The sequence below is a fragment of the Microplitis demolitor genome, chromosome 3 (assembly GCF_026212275.2).
Source record: "Microplitis demolitor isolate Queensland-Clemson2020A chromosome 3, iyMicDemo2.1a, whole genome shotgun sequence".
NCBI lineage: Eukaryota > Metazoa > Arthropoda > Insecta > Hymenoptera > Braconidae > Microplitis > Microplitis demolitor.
In genome coordinates, this window is record NC_068547.1 from 2331555 (window position 1) to 2353660 (window position 22106).

Genomic DNA, 22106 nt, shown 5'->3' on the forward strand with positions numbered 1-22106 from the left:
AAATGGGAAAATTTAAAACCTTTTAAATTTTCGTTTCTTTTTTAAATAAAATGTCTACTAGAATAATCCATCGAGTTTTTAGGTAAATAATTAACTTATTATTACAATTAAATTAAATTTATTATCTTAAAACTAGATACAACTCCATTATTACCGACCATTAAAGTTATTAATGCTTTTATAATACAAATTTTTCTATTTATCTTAAGACATGAGCGTTGATTTAAATATTTAACTTTAATTCACAATCAATATTTTTTAATGCTAGCAATCATCATTATTATTATTATAATTACAGTTAATGAACAGGACTCGAAGATTATAAAATAATATTTAAATTGAAAAAAATAATTTTCAAATTAAGACGAACCAATTAAAACATAAAGAGGTAGTCTGGATTCCGTGATTATTTATTGACAATATCACTTAATATTATTATACTTATTTTATAATTTAATTAATGATTTTTAAATTTTTAATTATCAATCTTTTGCCTTTTACTTTTCATTATTTTGTTTTTCTTGACTCTTCTTCAATTGCTTTTCTCTCATTCGATCTGCATCACTACAATCATGAAAAAAATAATTTAAAAAATTCAAGTAGAAAAGGAAAAAAAAATAAGGACGTTCTTAGACAGCCCAACAGTTGACATCATTTAAGAATTAAAATTTTGGAAAATAGATTTCCCTTCATTTTAGTAAAATCTTCATGACAACGTTATCATTTAAATTTTCCATACAGAAAATAATTTCTTGGCGTAAAAAAAAATTTTTCACTATTAAATGAAATCAAATATTTTCTTAAGACAAGAGAAGAAAATTTAAGCTTTCAATTCGTAATATAAAAAATTTCTTGCACCAAGAAATACTTTTTTTCTGTGTAGGCGAAAATTTCTTTACTGAATTTCGTTTGACTTCTAATTGATCACAACTGTATTTTGTATTTTCAAAAATCTGTCTTTTTTTCAATTAACGCTTAAATTATTTTTTGATTAATGAATAAAATTATGACAGTTGAAATTCATTGAATATTTTTAAAAAGTGGAGGCGGGAGTATTTCTTGAGTATGCCCTTAACTACAGAATATAAATCTCAAGATTTTTGAATAATTAATACAGTGACAAGTGATAAATTTAAAAAATAGTTAGCATTCAAAAATTTAAATTACTGTAAGGCATAGCAAATCTATGGGATGTAATAATATTTAAGTAAATAAATAAATTACCGTTGCTTACGCTGTTCAAGCGTTAAACCTTTATTGCTATCTTGCTCGCAAGCGGCTTTTTTTACAGCTTTCTTCATATTTTTAGCACGAGCTAAATCACGTTGGTTTCCACCTACAAAATATCATTTAAATAATTTAATAAAATAACATAAAAACAAAATACTTAACACTACATTATAATTTACATTCTACTCATTACAATCTATGACAAAGGTTAAGTAATAAAATAATTGATGCAAAAGTCACGATAAACTTTTAATTTAAAAAGTTTAATCTTGTAATCTCGCTCTATAGTTACTGATGAAAATTATACATCCGTAAGTACCCATTACTAAATTACAAAGCTTAAATTTAATATTTCAAATGACTACTCATTTATATTAATATAAATTATGAAATAATAAAAATAACAATAATAACATTTCCAAAAAAAATAATTAATATCAGAATGTAAACATGACACATAAATAAAATATTATATTTTTAAAATGAATAATAATTAAAAATATCGATTTAAATAACAAATTTAAAAATAGAAAAAATCTATATATAAATATAAAAAAGTAAATTAATCAATTTAGAGCAAACGAGCTATTGGAAAGTCGAGACATTTTTGTATACAAGACCTATTACATTTTCGTTGATTATAAATACTTGAATCTAAATTTAAATAAGTCTATGATGATACTAATAATTACTTTATTAAATAATTCATTATTTATACTTACGGGTCATTTTAAAAGTCTTGACCTCCGACAAACAAGTACTTAGCAAACTGACACGTTAATAAAACAACTAAGATTCGATGTACGATTCGATGATCTTTTATTTTACTGATGCTGTTTCTTACCTCCTGGATTTCAGCTTCTGTAATATTTGATTGTGTTCGTTTTAACGCTTGTGCTTACTACGTTTTACATACACATATATATACTATACATCCATTTCTATATATACATATATTTATGTATATTTATAACCTTTTGAAAAGCGAGTTTTCATGTAATTCATTTATTTTTTTTTTTAATGTTGGCCGATTAAATTTAAATTCCCGCGCATTTTTAAATTTTATTTAAATCCAAACTCTAAAAATTAATTTATGGAACCAATTTTTTTTTGTTAATAAAATTTCATGTAAAAAAAATTCCAGATTAAAAGTAAAAAATTTTAATTTTTAAAAATTAAAAACCACTGGTGTGATAATTTAAATTTATTGATTAAAATAATTAGATGATTTTAAAATAACATTAATGATAAATTTATCTTATCAGTGGGAATAAATAGTTGTCTTAAAATATTTTAATTAATTAAATTTAGAGAAAGATAGCAATTGGATACTTTAGTTAAAAATATATTTTACAAAAAAAATAAATTTGAAAAGCCAGTTATTGAAAAAATGATATCAATTATTTTATTGAAGTTGGTATAAACAAAATTGTTAATTACAGTTATTTTAATTAATATTCTTATACTCTAACTTAATTAGATTCATTTTATAAAACGATGGAATGAATCCTTTCTGAAGGACAACCTAAATTTTTAGCACATTTTTGTTATTTACTGATCTTACTTGTGCATTTTTAAAAATACATTTATTTATATATACATATATAGATATATATTTATGCATATATGAATAAATATTTCCTCAGCATAGAAAAATAGTGAAGACGGTGGGCCACATATGACTGGCAACTATGACATGAATCATGAGGCAAATCAATGCAGAGGAAATTAAATGAGTCTTTAAATTATCATTAATATAAAAAATTTTAAAATAATCAGGGATTTTACAACTCGTCACTTGGAGACTTGACGGGGTTTCCTTTACGGTCGTAACCCTTGAGTTTGTCAGTCGAGTGCTCGGCGATGTATTTAACGAAGTCATTGAGCTCTCGTCCACCCTCGTACTTGACTGGTGAGTTTTTGGACTTCTTGGGCACCCAGTAGAGAGTTGGGAAGCCGCGTACTTCAAACTCTGGTGGTACGTCGTTAGCGGTAGCATCCATTTTGGCAATGACAACGTTTTCTTTGGCCATTTTTTCACCCAATTCTTCGTAGATGGGTGTCAGCTTCTGACAATGTCCACACCAAGGTGCGTAGAACTCAATAAGAACATCAGCGTCAGGTTTAGTGACGACTTCCTCGAAGTTTTTAGCAACAACGACCTTGACGTTGCCAGAGTTGTCTTCTGGTACTGGTTCGGACTTGATGAATGGCTCCAAGTTCTTCTCTTCAAAGTCTTTAACGAATTTCTGGAAGTTGTCGACGCTGAATTCGTCCTTGAGAACGTATTTAAGACCCTTGTCATCCTTTGCAAATACAACTGGCTTGTCACCCTTGGCAAAGTCAACACCGAAGTCATTGAGCTCATGTTGGAAGTCGTCTTTGTTCGAGATGGCAAAGTTAAATTCAGGGAAGTCCTTGGCAACCTTCATGATTCTGTTACGCCAGTAGTTGGTACCCTTTGGATTTTTCACGTAGTCAACGGCGTAGTAAGCGACCACCAGTGGATTTTCAAATGACGCGGCATTGTCGCGAGTACGAACACCGACCAAACCAAAGTAATTCTTAGTAACGAAGTCGCTGACATCAGCAATTGAGCTTCCACCTTTGTGTTCGACTGTGCTGTCTTCAAATTTATTTTGCAAGACCTTAGGACGGTACAACTTAATATGGTTCTTAAGTCCTTCTTTTTCCAACAGTGATTTTGCGAATGTGTGAGCGAAACGTGCTTTCTCACGCAATTTTTTAGCAACAGCTTGGAAGGACTTAGCAAGCTCGGACTTTTCATCAGCAAAGTAACCAATAAAACTGACTTCATCAGTATCCAAGAATCCTTTCTGGCAGTCTTCAGTCTTAAGTTCCTTGGAAGCTGGTCCAACTTGACTCTAATTACGTAAATAAAAAAATTTAATTAATTATAAGTCATTAATGGTCATGAATTAAAAAAAAAGCTAGACTAACCTTCATATGCTTAACAATTCCTTTAGCTTCACGTGGTCCATTGTACTCACTGACCATTTCACTCTTGGAGAATATTTTCAATGTTGGGTAACCACTGACTCCATATTTGCTACAGGTTTCTTTACCAGCTTCAGTACAATCAACTTTAGCCAAGGTGATGGCAGGGTCACTGCCTTTTAGCATACCAGCGGCTTCAGCATACTCGGGCTTAAGTCGTTTACAATGTCCACACCTACATTAATAAATAAATAAATAATTTGCCGGCGTAATTAAAAAATAAATTAACTTATGTAATAATTAATAAAATAAATCAAGTAAAATTACAATGGAGATCTTACCATGGTGCGTAAAACATAACAAGTGTGTTGTCATGACGATCTAATTCAGCGGTAAAATCACTGTCTGTGAGTTCAAGAACGTCTTCTTCAGCGGCCAGAGCTCCGAGAGCCAGGAAGCACAAAATAAACCACTTGGATAACATTATTATTAAATAAAATACTAAAAATCTCAATGTGTCAATATAGATGGACACCAAATGCGTCGCCGGTTCGTCTCGATATGAAGGTCTCTGTTGACTCCGACAAGGCTAAATATAATTATTTTTCGTCTCTCTTGTATGTAATGAATTGATGCTCTGAACTTATCTCTCTCACTCTCTATATGGACACGTTTGAAAATTAGGCAGCGAATCCCAGTGGCAAGACGTGGCCTATGTTAAACTCGTCATCACTCACAAATCTCTTCAGTGTTGTCGGCTTCTCATTGGCTAGTATCTCAGTTTACATGAAGTTTTTGAACCAATCAGCGTTGAAGCAAGTTCCGGCTGTCAGGTTGGCCAATACCGCGCTGGTATTTTATGCAGCAAACGTCACTGTCATCACGTAAATTAAATTTCAAGCGGATTTCTATTATGCAGGTGTTCGATGATCCAGATTCTGATGATTTAGGCTTGAAATATCTAGATTCCTGATGATATTGATAATCATTTGCTCAGATCTTGATGACGGACGTAAATGAATTACCCAAAAATGCGTATTCAAATATTAAAAATCAGCGCGCGCATTTTTTTAATTCATTTGTTTAAAATTTATAAATTGTCTGATGTCTGCTACATTCACACTTATAAAAAAAATATTTTAAAAAATTGCATACATAGATTTTTTAATTTTCTACAAGTGCATATTTTTGGTTTTTTTTTTTTTGTAGTTGATTTATTGAAAAAAATTGCTGATTGTCTGTCCATTTCAGGAACATAAACTTAGGACTTGGTTAAAAAAATCGATAGAAAATTCATAGAAATTCGACAGAAAATCTATAATCAATCAAAACGTCGACGCTCAAGAAAATCTTGTATTAAATATTTGAATCTAACACTTTCTTTTTTATTTTTTTTAAGATCTGCGGTCGGTAGATAAGGGAGTCAATCTGTTTCACCAGGATCTAGGGTAATATTAAATTATCTCTGTCATCAAGATCTAATTGATTGATTATCTGGATCATTAATTAATACATCTGTCATCGGGATCTATGTAATAGATATCCGTCGAAATTTTCCGCCATTATTTGATAAATAAAAAATTCATTCAGGGCGCGGCTTCAAGACACTAGACTCTGAACAAGTTTGCCAACAAAACAGTTAAATTGCGTTGCAAATATTTTTATACAATTACCAGACTATTATTTATTTATTTATCATCGTGTGCTCTGCTCTGCTCATGTTCATTACTCTCTACGCTGTAAAGGCTATTAAAGGTCATTGTTTTCGACAAAACAATGAACACATTGCGCTGTATCTGATATTTTGGTAATTACATCAAATCATCAAATTAAAACTGTAAGTAATTTTAATTATTTTACTTTATTTATTACTCGCGTATTTTTTAAATTTAAATATTTTAAAATCTATTATTTTACGTCGCAATTAATTTTAATTATTTTTAGAATTAATTAAGGCATGACATTTTGTAATATTAATAATAAACTATTTTATTAATTATTATTACGGTGACAACAATAATAATTAAGTCGTAAATTTAAATAATTTAAAATTTATTTAAATTTAAATTGTAAGTAAAATTTACTTTATAGTAGAATTTAATAATATGTTAGACTACTCTATTATTAAACTAAAGTTTTATTGTTTTGTAATTAAATAACTGCTTGGGAAATGAAAGTTTAATAAAACTTTTTATTTGTAATGAAAAATAAGACGACTTGAAAGTTTAATAAACTTTGAATTATTAAAGCCGACGTAAAAAAAATAAAATAATAAATCTGAAAAATATTTTTCAAATAAATTTAATTATTTATTTACATTTAATTTTTTCAACAGGGTTGCAAACAAATTATTTTTTTTTTATAATCAATTATGTCATTAGTCAGTTAATGAATACTTTATGAATTTAATTAGTCATTATTTTTTGTTGATTAATAATTCAAATAATGCAATTAAAATTTGTCTATAGCATACTTTTACTAAATTAAATAAATTCACAAACAAACATTTCAAATATAGTTTAATTTTTAATTTAAAATTTCTCTTGACTGAGTACTGGATAAAATTCAAATGAAACTTAAATTAGTTTTCAAATTTAAATGATAAATAATGAAAGTTAAATAATGAAAAAATTTTAAGTCGAAAGCTGCTCATTTTTATTTCAAATTATTAATATTTTTTTATTTAAATTTATTAATTACTAATGAGTTTAATTAAATAATTAATTGTTTTGAAATATAGCAACCCAATTTTCCAGGAATAATTAAAATTTTGGAAAACTCATAATTGCACACCTCAATCGCTCATAATAATTATTAACATTAACATTTTTTTTAAACATCCCGCCTTTTTTCACAGGAGGGACAAGAAAAAAAATATAAATAAAAAATGGCAGCTAAATTTTCGATAATTTACTGGCTTTAAGTTTTTCATTAATTACAATAAAATCACAAGGAGTTAGATAATAATTTTCCATAGGGTTCTTGCGACAAAAGTTACAAAGCTATTGAAAAAAAATCAGACCAATATATTATATTTTTCTAAAGTTATCGCGATTCCTAAGATTTACATACGAAAATTGTCGCCACATGTTTCTAGAATTTAAATAATTAATTTTCAATCGATGAAATATTAAATCGATTCAATACGGGATCGAAATTATGCTTCAATAAATGAGCTTTGTTCTAGTATACATTTTAATGAATTTTAGTGTAATCATAAAAGTGTAGATGTGATTTAACGTGAGCGAATTAGTCGAAAAAATAAGCACCGCTTGAGGTGTGCAACAATAATAATAAATTAATCAGTATAAATAATATCATAAATAGATTTAGGAATATGATCACTGAGAAATGCTTGTAGTCTTTCTTTACGAGTGACTGGTGTGTATCTTTTCAACGGAAAAGTTTTCGTAGTACCATCAACTAATGCTCTCATAACGCGAGTCAAATCAGCTTCTGGACCCTTGGTATATTTTTCCAGCGACAGCATCTCTTTTTGAAACAATTCCTCACCATACTCTTTTCTTGTTTGTGGTTCCAGTTGTACCCACATGTCTCTAGCTTGATTTAGAAGAGCCGAGTTGTCTTTCAACCACGAATTACCAGCAACATATTCACCAGCCTCGACAATAACAACATCCACGCCCCATCTGCGCATTTCCAGTCTCAAACATGAACCCCATGCTTCTAATGCAGCCTACACAAATTTATTTATCACCAATGATAATGACCATTAACATCCTCACTACATCATCCCAGTTTTAATTACATCACAATATTATTTTCAAAAATTACTTACTCCATTCGCACATTGGATTCCTCTAATCGGGCTTGGAATTCGAGCCAAAATACTAGACACCAAAATAATACGTCCTTTGCAACGTCTAATCAGGGGTAAAAACACCTGAAAAAAAGTTATTTTCTTAGAATTCATTTCTGCACTTTAATTTTTAATTATATAGTTATTAAAAAATATATAGAGCATACATACTTGAGTTAATCGTGCGACACTCATAAAATTAATGTCAACACTTTTCCTTACTACTGAAAGGGGAACCCATTCACATTCGCCTAGAGTAATCCAAGCATTCGCATGTATCAATGCCCATAATCCTTAAATAATTTAAAAAAACAAATTTAATCTCCTAAATTATTTTTTTTTTAATTACAAAAAAGTTAATTAAAAATACAAAATTACTTCGGTATGTTTAGTTGATTTAATAAATAAATATACAAGAGAACTAAATGAAAGTTTAAAAAATTTTAAATTGACGTTCAATTAACGTCAACTGATAATTGAAACTTTAAATTGGATTTAAATTTATTTGTAAGTAATAAAATAAATAATTTTACCTGGGGCACCGTCGGGTAAATTTTCGTTAACGTAAAGAAAAGCTGAATGTATGTCATGTTCATTAGTTATATCTAATTGTAATGGATGCAATCTGCCAGAGGTATCTTTTTTTAATTTATCGACTTTTTCTTCATTGTCAGTTTTGTTTGTGAATCCAGCGAATACCGTAAATCCCTAAATAAATATATATCATATTATTTTTTTTATTTATTTTATTTTTAGCAATTAAGTAGAGCTTTAAATTTATTTAGATACCTACTAGTTCATCGAGTTTTTTTGCTAAAGCACATCCGACTCTCGAGTCACATCCAGTTACAAGGACAGCTTTGCCAGCTGCAGTCACCTGGGAGACATTTCAATTAATATTTATATCTATTATGTTTGATTTTAAAACTCCATTATTTCAAATCCCAGCTCGATAAAGGTCAGAGGTTATCAAGGCTTTAATAATTCAATTTTATGGATTTAAACTTTTTTATTTTTTAAACAGATTGTCATTGAACCAAAGTAACGTGACATTGGGAATTCAAATATTTTTAAATCTTTTTTTTTAAATTCTTACCTTGAGGTTGTGATAGAAGAGGGTGAAACCTACGGATAATGATAAAAAGAGAAGAAATAACACAAAACTTGAAGTCTGCGAAATTCCAAGGGTGTTAAGAATAGTAGAAATAATAACTGCGACCGCGTGCGAAAAAGCTACTGGTAGAAGACATCTCTCTAATAATTCCCAAGTTTGACTATCATCTGGCTCTTCGATAACTTTTTTAGCTGGCATTTTTTTTTTTAATTTTTGAATTTACTTAAGCTGGATTATTTAAATTGTTGTTACGTAAATAATTAAATAACAATTATGTCGTTAAAATAGTCGTTAAAAGCCGAATTTTCAGCAAGTCGAAAACTATAACTCGATCACAGCTGAAGCTGAGCTAACTTTAAACTGGAAATAGTGTCTCATTTTAATACTCAAACTAAAAATAATCAGCAGGGCTGCGTCTTTAAATTTTGTATCCCTTCTTATTATTTTCAATTTGTCTTAAACTTTTTTTTCTTATTTTAAAAAAAATTATTTAGTGGTTTTTTATAAATTTACGGTAAAGTAAGACCCAGTATCCGATTACTCATATATTTGTATATTTATATTTACTAAATTTTACCAAATATAGATATACAAATACATAAAGTAATCGGGTACTAAGTCTTTTACCTTAATCATTTATTTTTATAAAAAAAAATTGATAAATTAATTTTTGATAAACAAAAAGTTAATTAAATTTATGTCAATAATAAATCAAATATAATGTAATTACAAATATTTAATTAATAATATCAATTATTAATAAATCGATAGATATTTATTTAGCTTGTTCAAATATGTAGTTAATTAAGGGTATAAATAGAATGCAAATGAGTAATTAGCAGTTTGCATTGAGTGTGTGCGAGCTGTCAATGTCATCAGCGGAATGTGGCAAGTGGTAGCTGGCTAGGTCAGAAATTCGTCAAAGTTCAACTTAAAAGTGTCGTCGAGACCATTGCGCTCTATAAATAAAGTGAAAGAACGAAGATAAAAAATTAAAAAAAAAAAATAGTCGCGGTCGGAGAAAGGGGTGTTGGGAATGAGGGTGAAGGAACTAGGGAATTATAGGAAAGCGGGAAACTGCGAAGGAGGGAAAGGGGAGAGATCTCGTACACGAAGAGGAGAGGCGGAAAAGGGGTGTTTGGATGAGGGTGAGGGTGAGGTTATTGATTCGTTGGATGTACTCGGTATATATATTTGAGAGTGGGGGTGAGTTGGGTTCGTCACATGACTGTATGTATACAACGCAGTCTACGTTGCCTATAAATAGGAAGGGTGGTTGCACCATTGACCCAGTGCTAGTTGGATTACCGTACTGTCGGGTGGGTGGTCGTAGTGTTAACTCCGTACGCCTTAAAACTTTCTTCACACCCAATCCTAAACTTATTTACTCACAATCACGACTTACCAACAATCTTAAATATATAAATATTTGAAAATTTCGCGCTTTAAATTTTTTTTGAAAAAAAGAAATTAACATTAAATAGTTTAACTGCTCAATTTAAACACACAGTGAAAAGTTTGTGTAAAAAAAAAAAAAATAATTCAAAAAAAGCTCAAATACAAAAAACAATCCCTGCGACACTGCCCACTTGTCGTATTATTCAAAAGTATAAACCTTTTGGCTAAATGATGATAAATATAAAGACTAGTTACTAAATTAATAAGTGATTCTAAATTATTGATAAGAGATTAGCGCGAGGAGTAGATAAGAATAGTGGTGTAAATAAATAGAACCCTGATAACGCGTATACGTTTGTGCCTACCCCAGCTAATTAGTACAAAGACATACGTAATGAGCTCTTGAAGAATTAGTTTGATTAAGTGGTGAATAGTAAAATAAAAGTTTGTTTTATTTTTTTTTATTTGAAGCCAAGATGTCCGAGAGTAATTCAGCAGTTACGGTGACCGGCAACCCCTACAAAATCGTCGACTGCTCCAGGGAAAAACGAAAAGGAATAACTGCCGCTTCACTTGAAGACCTGACCAATATTGCCAGGAGTAGACTGTCCCTGCCTACTGATGCTGATGTCACGATTGTTCTAGAGCAAGATGGTAATTTTATTTAAATTAATTATTCAGGAGTTCATCGGTTTAGCGATCGATACTTTGGGTCAAAGCACTCGGCGCGTAAACAGTTTGAAAAAGTCCTAGTGAAATAAATTAATAATAATAATTATACTTAATAATTTTTAAAATGGTTTTAGGTACTGAAGTAGATGATGAAGAGTACTTTGCGACGCTGGAAAGAAATACGAGCTTAATGGTACTTCATGGATCTGAAAAGTGGGCCGCACCCGGCAGCGCAAAGACCGCGACGTCACGTTATATTCTCGTTGATAATGTTGACAATGCAGGTCGTACTGATGAAAGTGCAACCACTCGAGGTAATTATCACCGGGCGATCGAACCACTTGTATCAACATTACACAGCGATCCAACACACATTTCTCTGCTGGGTGGCAACGACCTAGAATTACTCAGCGACATGAATCCCGATAGTTTGGCTGACATAGTGCCTGACCGGATGTTTCTGGAGCAGCTTAAGGAGGCGTCGGGCAGATTCTTGGCTGAAAAACGTCAAGCCCAAGAGTCAATGGCTCTTCTCCAGATGTACGCAAGCAGCGGGGAGATGGAGCGGGCGTAGGCAATGTGGGGGGTGGGCGCCCTCACCATTGCCAGCATGTATCGTGTAAGACGTCGAATTTTTTATAAAGGTCGACAGTTTCAGCAAACGATGATTTTGTTTTGGAATTGATGCCCAACCTCTTATTAGTATTATTGTAATTATTATTATTATTATTAATACTAATAATAATAATCGAAATTACTATCAATTAAAATAAATTTATTTGAAAATTGTGTGTCTTATCATAACTTGTGGCTATTGCGCCGAATCTGTAAGGAATTATTGTTAAACAATTGTCGGATTAGATGTAGATATTTAGATATAAGTACATATATTTATTAAATAATTGATTGATTAAAACTACAATAGTCATAGTGGAGTAATTAAATATAAAAAATAGCTGGTAATTGATTATTTAATTGAGGTAATTTTTAGAATGCAGATATATATTATATTATATATATATATATATATATATTAAAAAAAAAAAAAAATTTTCTCTTGAATTATTCTTGAATGATCGCTATGACTAAATGTCAAAGTGCGCGCACCCTACGGAATTGTAAAATTGAGACGCTCAGTAATAACAAGACACATTGTGTAATATTGCAGCATTTAAAATAAAATGCAAATTAACGGTTACTTAATTTTATGAGAATGTTATTTAAATAATAACCGCTAATGTCGGTGGTAGACTTGATTTGTAATTGTAAGTTTACTGTAAGTCAGTTTTTAATAGTATTGACTTTGTATTTATTTTTTTAACGCAGACTTTGGTTTATTCAAGTCTATTATTATTGCAAATAAATAATCAAGTCTGCGATAAAAACATTTTTTGTAAAATCTGGAAAACTATTCTCTGTGGGCCAGCCCCAAAACTTCCCGCTGTTTTTGAGTCAAAAAATGGTTATTTTGTTGTTCAAAATGAATTTTTCAGGTACGATATCTTTCCGATTTGAACCTACTTGGCGGCAATCGAAAGGGCTTATCAAGATCTAAGTCTTGATGAGCCCTTTCGATTTCCGCCAAGTAAGTTCAAATCTGTTGGTTTGTTTCAAAGATATTATACCACAAAAACAAGTTTACACGAACGTCCAACCGGAAATAGAATAGCTTTTAATATTAAGTTATAAAATAAATAAAAATACATTTTTTTTTGTCGAGTACTTGAGGTAATTAAGCTGAGGTCTCAGGACCTCAAAACTCCAAGATTTGTTGGAAACTCAAACGATTTTCGAAAATTGAACCTAAACCAATAATGACTTTTTTTTAAATTTAAAATTTTCAAAGCGGGAAATTTAAAAATAAAAATATTAATAACTGACATCCCCCTTAAGAAAAAGATTGTAAATGTTTTAAAAAAGTTAGGAAATGTATACATCGCTTGGGTAGGTCCCTCATGACCTTGAAAGATTTAATTAACTCCCAATACACAATTAACAATTGATAATAATTATAAAATATAAATGTAACTCCGTTGGTCAGTATGTTGTTGGTTGTACGTAGATTGTAATTCGGTGTCTATTTTATGTTAATCATTATTATAAATAATGTGCGAGTAAAAAAATGAAAAAAAAAAAAAAAATGATTTAAGACTGAACTCATAGACACCACACGCGCATATATATCGCCATTCCCATTTAGATCACCAGTTCATGTTTGCATAATATATATTTATTATGATAATCGATTGCAATCGACACATACAATATCAGCCCTTTGATACCAAGCGAAGTAGTGCAGATGATAAGAGATTTCATTAGTAAAAATAAAATTAAATAATAATTAATAAATTATATAAATAAGCAAGCAGTTTATTAACGTAATTCCAGTATAATATTAAGTATGTACTCAAAGTTTATAAACAATCTAGAGGCTTCTGATAAAGACTGTATGCTCACGTCCTGCCCCTAAACCCTACCGCTTGAGCCTTTACGATTATCAATTTTTTAAAGTTTTCTTTAAATTAATATCTAAATTATAGCAGAAGCCTCTTATATTATTATTAATAATAATTACAATGCGACCCGGTATACATAAAAAATATGAAAAAAAAAAATATTTAATAATAATTATAATTTGTAAGTCGATAGAAAATTATTGTTATTATGTCCAAGATTAAAAATGTTCAGGTGTGATTATTTTTAAATTTAATTATTATCTGACCATTTTTTTTCTTCTAATGCTGATAGTATGTAAAATAAAAAAAAAATTATTAGAATATAAAAGAAAATTAATGCAACGGTAACTAATAGTGAGGCTGTTAGTCAATAACTTAAATAACGAAATAGTACTGCCAATAAATAAACTCAAAAATAAATGAAACAACAAACAAAAAGCCAAATTTATGCTCAACAAGTTCTTGAAGTATTAAAAGAAAACCATTTTCCTTTTTTTATTATTGTATTTATTGATTAAATTTAAAAAGTAACGTCGAACGTATGTAGAACGTCACATTTTTGGCTAGCAGCCGATAAAATTTTATGTACATTTAATAATTAACGATCAATAATATGTTGATAATAAATATTATACATATTAGTATATAAGAATATGTATTAAAAAAAATATGATAGTATAATTAAATTTCATGGCTTGTTCGGCTGCCAGCTTACGCTGCTCGGAAAAATTTCTAAAGTAAATGAGATTTTCCAAACACTATATATTTATATGATTCAAACAGTTGCCGCTTTAATAATGAGACTCTAGGCAGAAAAAATCTTGAGTCAAGAAAATATTTTTGAATTTCTTGAGCCAAGAGAACTTGCCTTGGCCAGAGATTTTAATTTATCCGAGAAAATTGAGGATTTCAAATTTTTTTTTTCTGTCTATTGGTATATTTATCAAATCATAAATTTTAAAAATAAATGTAGGAAATTTTATTCAAAAAATTAGTTGCGGATAACACGACCTGATCATTGTGATTAAAAAAAAAAAAAGAAAAAGAAAATCCGTCAATAAATTTTCCAGTAAAATAATTTTTTATTTTTAAATTGACAGGATTCTTAGCATTAGTCGGATCTCCTCCGAGCAGTCGATAGTAAACAGCCGAATACCCATAAGAGTCCAGTATTAAAATTTAATTGCTACTTATTATTATTGTTATTAATTATAAAATAATTATATTTTGATGGTATTCAAAAAATTAGCATCTATTAACTGGAAAAGAGCACTGGATGCTTCATTCCAACGTGCTGAGGCGTTTCTAAGCTGACAAGCAGCCTCTTGTACAGTCAGTTCACTCTTCACTAGCTGCTTGTTTATTCCCATCAGCTCCTGAATTCCAGCATTTATAGTACCCTCCGTCAGACCAACTATATCGGTCCTCAATGATTCATTGCATTCGTCTGTTAATAAAAGAAAAATTAATTGTAAAATAATAATCAATTATTATTGTGATATTTTAAATTGATAATTTTATTGTCTGTTGATATGTAGATATAATTATTAGACTGCTTTTAATCAATTTATTAAATTTGTTGTAATTTATAGGATTGAATATAAATAAATTTTACGTGTGATTACATTCCAGATAATTAATAATTACTATTGTAATAAATATTTAAAATATATCGTATTAATGTAATAATAAAAGTAGTTAGATAAAAAAATTTTGTTTATTTTTATTATCATCAATAATTATTTCCTTAAGGTCATTTAGTCCAAACTCTATCACTAAATTTTTCATTTTTAATTAGTCAAGGTGTTAATAATTAATTATTGTTGGTAAACTCCTGGTAAGAGTGATTTTGATTTACTATTTATTCTAGTATTTAAAAATATTTATTTAAAACAAAGATGGACAGTGGAGTATATGGTCTATCAAAGTCATGGAAAACAGGTAAATTATTCCCGTAGTCTTCCCAACAATTTGTCGCGATTTTAAGTGGAGTTGCGTCCATTTCAAATCCACGGTAAAAGTGATTTAAATTTACTGAGTTATCATGGATATTTCTATCCATTTCCATGATTATTTTTCGATATCCGGTGATACGAATCTGACTCCACCGCCTGTCTTACAGCATAAATAAATTAACATTTCAATGAAAAGTAACTTTTGAGTTAACTTCCTTTTATTAACAAATGTTAAATAATAAACTCACGTAATTTTTTATGGAGCAAACTATTGTATTTTATAGAACTTTTTTTCGAGGTTGATTTGATGTCCATGTAAGGCGGACATGTAGTTGCGTCAATTGCTGCACTTACACTGCTCCAACTTGCCCCATCTGTAATTATTAATAACGAATATATATAAAATAAACTAATAAATAAATTAGTTGCCTAATTAATAAAAACGTCAAACCGTCATCTGATTCAGTAGCCTCGCCAGAAATAATTTTCCCTGATGTGTTTTTGATATATTTGAAAGTAAACCCCTTAAATAAATACAAATTAATATCATAAATAGATGAGATGAGTATTTATTCGTAATTAAATTTAAATTATTTAAAATATTTACTTACTATTGGAATTTCATGAGTTTCTTCATCTGACTCTGGAGCTTCTCCAGGAACGACAATAGCTTTTGTATCCATTATTTAAAATCAAATAATTAATTACCATTAATTAATAATTATTTACTCAGCCATTAAATTAAAATTATTTTAAATTTACGTTCTGACAGTACGACTGTCAGTGTCACAATAACTAGGTTATGTTTTTATACGGCTGTCGTTGATAATAAAAAAAAAGTAACCAATAAATTACTTGGGTAATTTACATTTTATAAATAAAAAAAATTTAATTACATAAAATTATAAATATATTTATTTTTTACAAAATATTTACATATGAATAAGTGTATTGTTATTAAAAGTAATTAATTTTATGATGATACTGAAGTTAGCTGACGTCTGATAATTTTTAGATTTTTTCAAAAAGATAAAATATCTTAAAAAATTGCGCCTGTAGTTTTTTAATTTTCTACAGGTGCATAATTTTAATTTTTTTCTTATTTTGTAATTCATTTGGTGAAAGAAAATCCGAAAATTGTTAATTCTGCTAACTTCAGGATGACAATTTTATGTACATTATCCTCGCAGGATGTCAAGTTCTTCAGGGGTAACATGCATGCGTAAATCTTTTTCACGAATGACATCTTGGATTTGTGTCAGTAATTGGGGCGCTATTTCAGCAGCATCAATATAAATACATCTTGCCCACGGACAATTGCTGATACTTTGATGGTAAACTTGTTCCCCTTTTTTTTCACACAAATTTTCCTCTCGAAGAAGCAGCATATAGAGTCTCCAGATCAGTGGACAGCAACGAACATCTGTCACTCTAAATAAATCCATAAATAGAATTATTATTTGTTACAATCATAAATATAATTAAGGCCATTCTCTGTCAGTCTCTCCCCTTCCCCAATTTTGCCGAGATGGAGATTTAAAAAAAAATTACTCACAATTGTCATCAATTAGGAGTTAAACAAAATATGGTGAAAAAATTTTACTGAAATTTATTTTTCCAATTTCGTTTAATTCCCAATTGACATCAACTGAAAATAATTTTTTTAAAATTAATTGATAAAATTTTTATACGCTTGACAGTTGAGTCATTGAAGATTTTCAAAAAGTGGGGGACAGTGTCTGAGAATGGTTTTAATTAAATAAAAAATCAAAGTATTGAGATGCTAAGTACCTCAAAAGTCTGTTGTGAAAATGAACAAGTCGATTTAAAGCAGCAGTCCTTGCTGTTGAATCATTCAAACAAATAGTCGAGTATAAACGAGCACGTCCTGCCAAACATTCAGCGATTGTCGGCCACAGACGTTGCTCACAATTATTAACACTCCGTAAACAAATACTCCAGTGTGGTAACTCGCTCTGTTCAATCAACAATAAATGAATATTTTATTATTCAACCAGCTGTATATTTAGAAAAACACAATAACAATAATTTCAAATAAAATTTCATACCTCTATGCCAGCGTACACGGAAAGCAAATAAAAATTATTTGGATAGCTTTGGCATGCTCGTTTCAATGACTCCTCTAGTGCAGAATATTTAAAAATTTTTAATTCACACGTCAGTTGCAAAAATGATATTTTAGTTTCGTAAAACCGCTCATGGATAGGCGGGAATTTTTTCGAAGACTCTAAGCAGGTATCAAATACTTTGAAAATTTCTTGGTGTTGATGATTGGTGATGAAGAGCAAATAGATGTAGCAGGCGATTGCGTCGCAGTGAAAGTTTGGTAGAAACTGATGGTCAACAAGATCATATTCTTTTGAATTATCAACAAAGTCTTGGTAACAAGTGTGCAAATATTTTTCAGTTGAAACCAAAGATTCATTGGTCATAGCACAGAGTACTTTAGTTATATGACTGGTATTTGGTTTAAGTTGATCCCACATCTTTACGTCGAGTAAAACTTCCAAGAGAGTTCTGTACAAACTCATCAGAGCAGCGCGTTCATGTTGGTTTGCACAAGCTTCTGGATTATTTCCTTTAGTTTGAATGGCTGTTTCTAAAATATTTACGCAATTACTAACGCGGCCCATTTCGCGTTCAACTAACGCGTACTCTCGGTAGTATTGGAGATTATTTCGATTCTCATCCCGCTTTAAAAAGTCTTTTAAAATTACTTTGAGTTTCTTAACACTTTTGTCAGTTTTAACTGGATCGTTTTTCTGCATCGACAGGAGCATTCTTTCAAATCGCAACCACCAGATATAGATGCTCGTTCTACTGTGGTCCTCATCGGGACCAAAACTCTCAGCAATCATACGAAAGGCGTCCCGTATAAAGTCTAGGTACGCATCGCGTGCTGGGTGATAACGCAGATACTGGGGACCGGAAGTAAGTCCAGCTTCTAGTAATCCTCTGGCTAGCAGTTCTCTTTGATGATAACCGGCCATTTCACCGGCACAAGGATACAGCATCGGAATTAATGACTCACATGATTCAAAAGTCCAGTTACTCTCGTCTAGGCCCAGCTCCTGCATGAAGTAATGCCTCGTTGGCAAGAGCGGTACTTTCAAAGCCAGAAGAATGTAAATTGACATTTTAAAATACGAATTTTTGTTTAGTAACGGATGGACAAACTCAGTTACGTCTTCTGGTGTTATAAATCTGTGAGAATCACCGATAAGTTCCAGTTGATCGCGACTTACGCTTGTCCAGTGGCTGTTTTCTCTCAACAATTCTACTCGTAGCCACAGCTGGTTCAGAGGCAATTGTGACGTTAGAATAACTTCTTCCATGTCAATTAATTTCTTCTCATCGACAGATCCCTTCAAGTGCGCGTGCTCTTTGTTTATGTTGAGATTGAGGTTTAGATTCAAGCGCAGCGCTTCCCACATCTGCTCCCAGAGTCCAGCGTGACGTAGAAATATGACTGAGTGGTACATCATTTTGAGCAAACGTTCGTCGTAGGTCTTGGGATGGGCTCGCGGCCACAAATGAAGACTCTCGAAGCACTTGGAGTACAAATTAACCACCCGAGGAACAGTACACAGCGCTACTGATGACCTTGTCGCGGTGATAAGTGCTTGCCAGAGTACGATATTACCTGGGTCTTTGCTGATCATCTGCTCAATTTTACTGGTATACTCATCGGCTGGTAATAACTCGCCTAGAAATAATAATTTAGCTTTCAAAAGTTGTTTTGAATCGGAATTTTTATCCAATGCCTTCTCTACAATCGCCAATTTCCTCGAGTACATCAAAGACTCGGTTTCTTTTTGGTCGTAAGTAGTCTGAAATTCGTTGTCACGATCTCCAAAATTTATATACTCGAGCCACAAGTCAACATTATGCGGATCCTCAGCCAATTCTTCATTGAAATATTTTATTTTAGATTTCTTTTCTTCCTCTCGCCTCATTATTTTCTCTTTCAATTCATCAGATTCTTCATAAACAATTTTCTGCCTCTGTATTACAGAACTCAACTTACTCTTAGCTTTCGTTTCCTTCTCGTCTAAATTTTTAGCAAAATATCTCTTGACAATTGTCTTCTTGTCTTTCTTTACAGCGACGAATCCTAGAGTTTGTTTATAACAAAAATACCGAGGGCGGACTCGGGAACACAAAGTGTCAACTTTATAAATACTTTTGTCTCTTACTAGATCTTCATAATAAAGATTTTCAACAATCGGCTGATACTTTGCTGCTCTCTTATCTTTATCTTTATCCTTCTTGTGTTTCTTTGATTTTTTGTGCTTCTTATGATGATGATGATGATGTGGATGATGATGATGATGATGGTGATGGGGTTTGTGGTCTCTGTAGTCAACCTCCTGGACATCAGAATTAACAGAAGTTTCATATTTTTTTTCAATCACTTCATCAATGACTTCGCAGTCTGATGAATCTGATGACAGGATAATTATTCGCGGGCCAGGAATTATTTCTGGCTGGAAACTGGAATTTGTTAACCAACTTGTGTTTGGTTCATTGATAATTTCAAGCTCCGGAGATTTGGAATGACTCGGAGTACTTTTTATTTGATAAGCGGGAAATAATGACATTTTCTAAAAAAATATATCATTTATTTAAATAATGAATTTTAATAATTAATTAGAAGTTTGTAAAATAACCCTACTTACCAATAATTGAAAAAAAAGTAGTAACTAATAATTATAGCTTATTAACACAATAATTATAATATTGATTAATTGATATTAACATTAATTAAATTTTTATATTTTTATTATATATTTAATTAATATAAAATAATAAAATTAGAAAAAACGTCACAATCAGCTGAGCAATGTTTATTTTTACTAGTATTTAAATTTCCCGCTTGGTGGCGTTTTTTTAAATTTCGCGCCAATTAAAAAAATTCGCGGAATTTTATTTTTTAAATTTAAGGAGAGTAATTAAATTCAATAAAAACAATTTATATGCTGAGAAATAATCTGAATGGATGATAAATTTTATATTTATAGTTATTATGAAATATTATAAATATGTAATTTAATGGTTTATTATTATGATTAAAAAAGTCAAATAATTAAATAAAAATAATTATAATGGTGTCATGTCAAAGTCCAAACCGGTTTCAATTCCAATCGATTATCATTTTTTTAGATTATTATTTTATTATCAAACTTAAATATATAAATAAATTTTAAAAATATACTCATACTTTTTTATTTTGTATTTATTATTCATTATTTTTTGACTAAAAGAATACAATTTTTTTACAATATAAATATAAATATAACAGGTATAAATTATAATTAAAGAAAAAAAGGACAAAGGAGATGTTAAAAAAAAATTAATTTTATTAAAATCAAACTGCAGTTTCATTGAATGTCTTTTCATATTTTTTACAACTTTTCAAATTGGTAATAATAAAATACAATTTTTTTTATTTAAAAATATCTTAACTCATACTGAGATAAATTACGAAACTCAATACCTAGGAAAATACATGAATAAAATATCAGTGGAAAAATTATACTATAAAAAATTCGCGGACCAAAAGCGAATTTAATTCAAAATAAGCGCGGAGCAGATGACTTTTTTTATTTAATATCAGAGTGAAAATCATTCAGAAGAGAAGTTTAATAATAATTAAATATTATAATTGGAATAAAATCCGTGATCACTACCAATTTTTTACCTTGTATAGTTTTCAGTACAAAAACGGGCCCTCGTACCAAAAACCAAGTATTACAGTTTGCACTGTAATAACTGGAACTACTTCCTGTAGTAGACTAACCTTAATTATAGATACAAAATTTTACAGTTTCTAATGTCTTTTTGGTTGAATCAAATTTTATTATGAATGAAACGCAAGTAATCACTGAAAAAAGTCCTGTATAAATCTGTAATAATTGCAAAATAATTACTATGTTTCAAAAATAATTTAATTATCACAATTTCGAGAGAGGGACTGATATTTGAAACTAATTTTTCCACTATTATTTTTTCCATATAGTACTCACTCATGGCTTCGAATATCTATATTTACTAAATATAAACACATGGAGTGATCGAGTACTAGTTTCCTGATCAGGTATGAGGTCTCACCTTATAGTAAAAAAAAAATATATAAAGTAAAAATAAAAACTATAAAATCCGTAAATTTTTTTTTTATTTCGTATACAGCAAACACAATAAAATAAAAATAATAATTGTTAGACAATACATTAAGTAATTGAATGAATAAATTTATTATTTTTATTGTTCACTCAAATAAACAATAATGGAAATAATAAACTTATACGTGACAAAAATAAAGGCGTGGATATTATTAGTGACACATTCAATCATCTTTGATCTCTGATACATGTAACAGCGTCATGATACAAGTGATACAAGTTAATTAAAAGCTGTCGGGATTCTTACATGTTCATATATTTATATATATGTAGTATATCTATATAGGATGGTAAACAGCG

General features: G+C 29.9%; 5 protein-coding genes across 5 annotated transcripts; 1 reads left to right on the top strand and 4 right to left on the bottom strand.

Moving 5' to 3' along the window:
• Window positions 1-2609: 2609 nt before the first annotated feature.
• On the bottom strand, window positions 2610-4897 carry LOC103568837 (protein disulfide-isomerase A3). Its single transcript, XM_008545832.2, has 3 exons — window positions 4530-4897; window positions 4192-4423; window positions 2610-4115 (listed from the first exon to the last, which is right to left on the bottom strand). The coding sequence occupies exons 1-3, from the start codon at window positions 4670-4672 to the stop codon at window positions 3015-3017; spliced, it is 1476 nt and encodes a 491-aa protein (XP_008544054.1). The 5' UTR covers window positions 4673-4897; the 3' UTR covers window positions 2610-3014.
• Window positions 4898-5452: 555 nt separating this feature from the next.
• LOC103568836 (DNA fragmentation factor subunit alpha) lies at window positions 5453-13333 on the top strand. Its single transcript, XM_008545831.3, has 3 exons — window positions 5453-6025; window positions 10992-11174; window positions 11327-13333. Exons 2-3 carry the CDS (start codon window positions 10997-10999, stop codon window positions 11764-11766), a joined length of 618 nt encoding a protein of 205 aa, XP_008544053.1. The 5' UTR covers window positions 5453-6025; window positions 10992-10996; the 3' UTR covers window positions 11767-13333.
• Window positions 6759-9652, bottom strand: LOC103568835 (D-beta-hydroxybutyrate dehydrogenase, mitochondrial). Its single transcript, XM_008545830.2, has 6 exons — window positions 9105-9652; window positions 8802-8885; window positions 8542-8716; window positions 8180-8301; window positions 7988-8092; window positions 6759-7885 (listed from the first exon to the last, which is right to left on the bottom strand). The coding sequence occupies exons 1-6, from the start codon at window positions 9318-9320 to the stop codon at window positions 7487-7489; spliced, it is 1101 nt and encodes a 366-aa protein (XP_008544052.1). The 5' UTR covers window positions 9321-9652; the 3' UTR covers window positions 6759-7486.
• Window positions 13334-13423: 90 nt separating the features above from the next.
• LOC103568834 (uncharacterized) lies at window positions 13424-16405 on the bottom strand. Its single transcript, XM_008545829.3, has 4 exons — window positions 16215-16405; window positions 16055-16127; window positions 15852-15977; window positions 13424-15095 (listed from the first exon to the last, which is right to left on the bottom strand). The coding sequence occupies exons 1-4, from the start codon at window positions 16284-16286 to the stop codon at window positions 14869-14871; spliced, it is 498 nt and encodes a 165-aa protein (XP_008544051.1). The 5' UTR covers window positions 16287-16405; the 3' UTR covers window positions 13424-14868.
• A 376-nt stretch (window positions 16406-16781) lies between these two features.
• Window positions 16782-20454, bottom strand: LOC103568832 (nuclear exosome regulator NRDE2). Its single transcript, XM_008545826.2, has 4 exons — window positions 20304-20454; window positions 17673-20228; window positions 17395-17579; window positions 16782-17034 (listed from the first exon to the last, which is right to left on the bottom strand). The coding sequence occupies exons 2-4, from the start codon at window positions 20223-20225 to the stop codon at window positions 16782-16784; spliced, it is 2991 nt and encodes a 996-aa protein (XP_008544048.1). The 5' UTR covers window positions 20226-20228; window positions 20304-20454.
• Between the last annotated feature and the right edge of the window lie 1652 nt (window positions 20455-22106).